This window comes from Sinocyclocheilus anshuiensis, unplaced genomic scaffold (genome assembly GCF_001515605.1).
Source record: "Sinocyclocheilus anshuiensis isolate Anshui unplaced genomic scaffold, SAMN03320099.WGS_v1.1 scaffold369, whole genome shotgun sequence".
Classification (NCBI taxonomy): domain Eukaryota; kingdom Metazoa; phylum Chordata; class Actinopteri; order Cypriniformes; family Cyprinidae; genus Sinocyclocheilus; species Sinocyclocheilus anshuiensis.
The window spans coordinates 348,149-355,157 of record NW_015540935.1 but is presented as its reverse complement, the minus strand read 5'-3'; the positions used below and the strand labels follow the sequence as shown (position 1 = coordinate 355,157).

The following is a 7,009-nucleotide window of genomic DNA, read 5'->3' as shown; positions in this document are numbered from 1 at the left end:
GTGCACGGTGCACGATTACTATTTCGTTCCCTCGATTTGCTAAGATGTGCACACGATTACTATTTCGGATGTACTAAAACGTGCACACGATTACTATTTCGTTCCCTCGATTTGCTAAGATGTGCACACGATTACTATTTCGTTCCCTCGATGTACTAAAACATGCACACGATTACTGTTTCGTTCCCTCGATTTGCTAAATCGTGCGCACAATTTACTAATTCGTTCCTTCGATGTACTAAAACGTGCACATGATTACTATTTCATTCCCTCGATTTGCTAAAACGTGCGCACAATTTACTAATTCGTTCTCTCGATTTATAAATCGTGCACACGATTTAGCCTACTATTTTTTTCCTGCATGCCATGTGCGGGGCTCTGTACTTTAGGATTGTAACCATTTTTGCATATTTTTATATTCAAATGCATTGCCCTTCGAAATCATCTCAATAATTGTAGAAGTTTTCCGATATTGTGCAGCCTTAGCAGGAAACAAATAATTTATCAGGACATCTGAGTAACAGTTCTTGTTCCACAAAAGCAAGTGGAAAACCCTACTACAGTACCTTCAAAAATGCATTCAGCAGTGGCACTGCTACTTAATTTACAAGTGCCACAAAAAAAAGTGAACTTTGTGAATTGACAATTGGAATCACAACTAGAATAGTTCAATTCCTCACAATTCTCATCCTTACTGATATCCATTTCCCGCCATTTCCCGCCATCTCTCGCTTGCTCACTCACTAATTTTAAAACTAATCTCCGATACTTGCCAGATTAAATCATTAATAAAATAGAAAGCCTCCTGCTGTTTCCTACCATGTGAGCATGCAATTCTCTAGCCAGTTTCATTATCACACTCGTAAATTACAAAAGCCCTTTCACCCTGAATAATCACAGCGGCACGCTGACGTCACTTTACTGCTGTTGTCATGGTAACTGTTCTGGACTCTCGTGTATTAGATTTTGCAACAACACCTTGTCCCAACTTGTAACATGTGATAACTTGGCACATAATGTCTTTATGTCTAAATTATTTGCGCTCTGCAGGTACTACTTGTGTTTGCAGCTGCGGAAGGACATCAAGAACGGCTGTCTGCCTTGCTCTTTCGTGACCCTGGCCCTGCTGGGCTCTTACGCCCTGCAGTCTGAGCTGGGCGAGTATGACCCCGAGGTGCACGGCACTGACTATGCCAAGGAGCTCCAGCTCATCCCAGGACAGACCAAAGAGCTGGAGGAGAAAGTCATGGAGCTTCACCGCACATACAGGTGATCATGACTGCTTCTTACTGTTGGGCTGATGATTTACCCATATATATTCTTATCATAAATGGATGCTTGGGAAATATGTGTTAATACCGGCAAGATAAATGCACATTACAGGAGGTTAAGATTAAAATATAAGCATTTGCACTTTGCTTTTCTTTAGCAAGGTAATGTTGTTATGACACCTGAATAGTATATTTAAAAAAAAAAGTATTTATTATTATTTTTGTTTGTTTTAATTTTCTACAGATCTATGAGTCCGGCTCAGGCTGATATGATGTTCCTGGAGAATGCTAAAAAACTGGCCATGTATGGTGTTGATCTCCACCAGGCAAAGGTTCAGTAGATCGACAGGAGACACTTTTCATAAATATGATGAATAATAATAAAAACAAACAAACAAATAAATAAAAATGGTTAATGTTTGTCAAAACAATGTTGTTTGTAATACTAAATATTAAATTTGTTGTTTTATTGTATTTTTTTATGAGGTTTGCAATACATTCTAATATTTTCTTAAAAAAAAAAAATTTGAAATAAACTTGAATATAAAATAAATAAATGTTATTAATAAAATGTTTAACATTCAATAAATAAATAAATAAAAAAGATTATATGTCAAAATGGCATAAAACCTATTTTATTTAAATACTTTACATTAATTGGTTTTGTAATTATTGATAAATGTTTTTTTGTAAGTTTGTTTGTTTAGTTTTTTACATTAATTTGGTGACTGGATAGTAATAATAATAATAATAAAATATTTACATGACATAAATACATTAAGTCTCCATTTACTGAGACATGCTGTGACTTAAAATACATTCAGTTACATGTCCCAGTTAGACAATGTGACTTTCCCCAGCACTGATTAAACCACTGCCTTCTTTATGTGAAATCATCGATCTGAGCTGTCATAAAATCATCTGTCAGATGGAAATATCCTTCATCTCACAGGAGTGCTTGTGATGTTGCATGTCCTTTCACTGCTCTGGTTTGGTAGCTGAAACCAGGTCAATCTGTTTGCATCAAGCCATGGATTTAAATAAATTATGGAGTTCACTTTTTAAAAGAGAAGCAAGGACGCCTCGTAGTGGTGGAAGTTTGTAATTGCAAAATCTTTGACCTATGTTTATACATTTTTTTCCCTGTTCTTTTTTTCATCTCTCTGTCAGGATCTGGATGGAGTGGATATAATGCTGGGCGTTTGCTCCAGTGGCCTGATGGTGTATAAGGACAAGCTGAGGATTAATCGATTTCCCTGGCCGAAAGTTCTCAAAGTCTCCTACAAACGCAGCAGTTTCTTCATCAAGATACGGCCATCTGATGTAAGTGTACAAAGCCTTAGAAATACCAAATTTATTCAGGTCGCATTACGTTTTATTTTGTTTCGATGTTGCAAGTTGTGATAATTTTTCATGCTTTAAAATATATTTTGAATTATTATTTTTCTTTATTTTTTTTTATATATTTTTAATAATTAATTTTAAATGAATTATTTTAAAAAATTGTATCATTTAAAAATAATTTTTACATGTTTAAAAATAGCAAATTTCTGTTCTTTTAAATAAAATTAAATATGAAAATATAATCAAACTTTTATTACAAAAACCTATTTCACAGTTCCTTCATATTTTTTAAAATAATTGTATTGTTTCAGTTTTAACCATTGTTTGATAATATTATCCAGATATTGATGTTTGAAACATAAAATGATTTATTTATTTACAATGTCAGATGTTTGAGACAACATACATGAATAAAACAAATTTAAATTGATCATCTTGTTTAAATATATTAAGTTGTCTATTTTTCACTCAGTACAATTAACTGGAAAATTAAAATCTAAGATTAAACAGTACATGGTCTTTATGGTCTTTATATCTTTAAGAAGGCACACATATATGAAATAGATATTTTTTAATTAATTTCAGAATGGTATTTCAGTCAGCCTTTGTTGTACTATATTTTTTAGCTGGAACATTACGAAAGCGCCATTGGCTTTAAACTGCCCAACTATAAGGCCGCCAAGAAACTGTGGAAAGTGTGTGTGGAGCATCACACATTCTTCAGGTATGAATGTCAAACAGTACATCATCACAACATGCATTCACATCTTTAGTGACTGTGTGTTTTTGTGAATTCATGAGTCCAAGTACATTATGAAGAGACGTGAACTCTGTGGTCTCAGGTTGACGTCCACAGAAGCGGCCACCACTCCAAGGAAGTTCCTGGCTCTGGGATCGAAGTTCCGCTACAGCGGCCGAACTCAGGCCCAGACCCGCCAGGCCAGCTCCGTGATTGACCGACCCGCTCCGCATTTCCAGCGCTCCGCCAGTAAGAGGGCATCCCGCAGCTTAGATGGAGGTGTGTCAGCAGTTATTCTTCTCGTTTACACTTTTTTTTTTTCGATAGACTGCTTTAGACATTCCACTAACTATAAGTAACTTTGCAACTCCATGTCAACTAGCAGTCTAGGGCTGTCAAAAAAAAAAATCAAATTTTGAATATTCGTAAAAAAAATAAATCCACATTCAAATGCAAAAACGTTGCATTCGAATTTTAGGTGTGCGTCAAGGAGGCAGCCTTATCAGTGGCGCACGAGATGCAATGACGATGTAAGTGTCATTGCATTATAATGCTTTTGTTAGCCTATCCAGCTGAAGCCACTAGATTCGGCGCTGCTGCGTTGTTCATTCAAAATATTGCGGAAAAAGAGAACATCAATGCGGAGAAGATCTTGTTTACATCAAAACTGAAACCAAGCTGTTCACACAGAACACATATTTCACGCATTTCTAGAAAGCCAAAAGCTTTTCTTCACCCTAACTGAAATTATGCATTTTAAATTCGAATATAATTCGAATTTTGATAATATTTCAGTACAAAATTTGAATTTAGTTTTTCAGCAATTTTGACAGCCCTATAGCAGTCATTAGAGTATTAGTAGACTGTTAGGTTAGGGTTAGTAAAATAAGTTGACGTGCAGAATGTCTAAAGTGGACTTTCGAAATAAACTGTTACCTTTTTCTCTTTTTTGGCCTTTACTTTAGTCAGTTCTGATTGCCTATGGATACAGCTGGTTAGATTGAAAATAGAGGCAGATGATTGGCCCTCTTTGTTGGATTCTGGCCAATCACTGCCGGTCACCTCGGGGAGTTCGATCACAAGTCTGACACTCGCTTTTGCTCTGTTTGGGATCTCTTTTGCTCTTTCAATCTCCGTTTCTCGGCCTCTCTCCAGTTCTCTAATGCACTTCTCTCAGACTCTTTATGTAAGTTGTGCTGCAAGCATTTGAGCTGTGAGCAAAAGTAATTTGTCTCTGCTGGCTTTGCGCTGAAGGACGGATAGACTCAGCATTCAGGCTACTCTCTCAGTGTTCACAGCGGACAAACTCACTAACAACCTGATGCTGGACAGCTTTCTCAGTCCTCAGGTGTGGGTTTTGAGTCTTGACTCCTGCTGGCCTTTTTGGGATAGAAATGTTAAGTCACGTTGACAGTACAGTGTATTTCTGAAATGTGCATGTGACTCAAAGTTGTGTCAAGTCCATTTCACACTAATGCTGCTCTATAGGATGCCTCCATTTGGCTGAATTAAAAAAAAAAACAGCATGTCATACTTCATGGGAGAAAAGTCAATCCCAGAATACACTTTAGCAAAGAGTACTTATTACAGAAATAATGCAGTGAACTGAATGTGTTATGTAATGTTTTTACACACACTTACATTTTAAATTTATATTAAATGCCATTAGACATAAGTACATTTTTATATGCAATTTCATAATTATATTGTTTTTGAAATGCGTGTACTGCTGAATGTACAGACAAGCATTTATGATAAACTAAAATATACTTTAATGTCATTTCTATTGAAACATGTTTGTCATGAATTTAAATATATTTGTAATTACACATATGTAATGATGAAATTGCAATTTATACTTTTAAATATATTGACTTAGAATGTAATATCGAATAACACACTAGTTAAATTTATAATAAAGTACTTTACATGTGCTTTAGTCAACACATCAAAACAAGTGTACTTCATTAAAACATGACAAACTTTATTGACATTTATTATAATCAAATTGCACTTTTTAAAACTGTAATTAACAAACAGTCATGAACGTGCACTTTCTTTAAGTTCACTTAAGTGGCCTTTTATTTCATTAATATTATATTATCTGCAATTTAACACACTTCTTTTTCATAAGGGTAGTCAAGATAAACTGGGTACCTACTGTATGGAGACGTTCCAAATCCATCTCTTGAGGTTGCGTTTTGATTAAGGCAGCAGCCTGTGTGGACAGTGACAGCTCACTAGAGTTTGAAACGCAGCCAGAGTGTCTCTGAGGTAAAGTGGAGGTGATTTCTTGTGGTATAAATAAACCGTGCTTGCTTTAGGCCGTGCAGGTGAATTCACAGCAGGGTTGCGATCCAGAAAAACAACCCTGGTTAACCCACTGATAATTTAACCATTCAGCCCTCAGGTAGAACATGAATGCAGATTTAATTACTTTCTGCAGACTGTAGGTTATTTACATTAAAAAAAAAAACTCCATGAATCTTACATAGTCAGTTGATGCAATCAGCAAACGACCCTCTCTGAAATGCTTGTAGAAGAAAAAGCGAGACAGATTGCTGTTTTGATTAGTAGTTTGATTGACAAGCTGTTTCCTGAGACATTTAATTGAAGGTAAGTTTGGTATTGTTAATTCTTGCGGATCACAACTCCCAGAATGCACCCGTGAAGACATTAAAGTCCTGAAGCAGTTGTTTTTGTGTTTGTTGGAGTTATAGCCCAGAGCGTCTCCCACAGTCCGACAGGAGCTTGATCAGTTCAAAAGGCATGAAAGTCCTAGAGCTGAAACTAAAAAAATATATATCATGGGAAACCCCCCCCCCAAAACAAAACAACAAAAAGTGCAGGTTGATTGGTTTCTGCTCTGGGCTGCACTCTTCCTGAAACCCTTCTGACTTGAGGTGGAGCTAATTGCCCTCAGCTTGATCTTCTTTCCTCCTAAACATTCAGCTCTTACAAAAAAAAACATGATCTTGCACGTAATTTAATGTTTTGAGATGACTTAATAGACTTTTTTTTAACTTGCCCTTGTGAAAAAAAGTAGTGCAAAAATTGTATTGAATGTGCACTTGTAGTGTACTTTAAATCTTAAAAGTATATAAAAATTGTACTTGCAGAATATTATATAATATATTAATGAAATAAAATGCGACTTGTGACTTAAAGAGAGACACTTTCATTTTTATTTCTTAACACACTTAAGCAGACTTAAAAAGTGCACTTTGTAATGTCAAATTAAAAGTTTAAAGGTACATTTTAAATCACTGTTTAATAATCTCTTGTGTTTAAAGAAGTACACTTATTTTGATGTGTTGACTAACATACTAAAGCACGTTTTATGTACTTGATTATAATATTAACTAGTTTGTTTTTGATACATTTTGAGTTCATATATAGTAAATGTACTTAATGCAACTTCATTCATCATTGAAGATGCATATGTTCAAATATATTTACTGTAAATACATGACATCAATAGAAATTACATTAAATTATATATTAGTTCATCATAAATGCTTCAGTACATTAAGCAGTAGATTTGAACCAAATTTCAATAAAATAGAATTATGAAATTATATTTAAAGATGCATTTAAGTCTTACTTTAGTGGTTTATAAAGCACTCTCGCATTCAGCTAATTGCATTATAAAAAA

The 7,009-nt window shown here is 34.9% G+C and overlaps 1 protein-coding gene across 9 annotated transcripts in view; it reads left to right on the top strand.

The window, feature by feature from the left end:
* The window catches only part of epb41a (erythrocyte membrane protein band 4.1a), an 86,769-nt gene that overhangs the window by 49,572 nt on the left and 30,188 nt on the right, over positions 1–7,009 (top strand). For all 9 annotated transcript variants that reach the window (XM_016487545.1, XM_016487544.1, XM_016487543.1 and 6 more), the window contains exons 7-11: positions 1,051–1,269; positions 1,516–1,603; positions 2,442–2,594; positions 3,242–3,339; positions 3,458–3,633. In XM_016487545.1, coding sequence (XP_016343031.1) covers positions 1,051–1,269; positions 1,516–1,603; positions 2,442–2,594; positions 3,242–3,339; positions 3,458–3,633 — 734 coding nt within the window. The remainder of the gene's footprint in view (positions 1–1,050; positions 1,270–1,515; positions 1,604–2,441; positions 2,595–3,241; positions 3,340–3,457; positions 3,634–7,009) is intronic.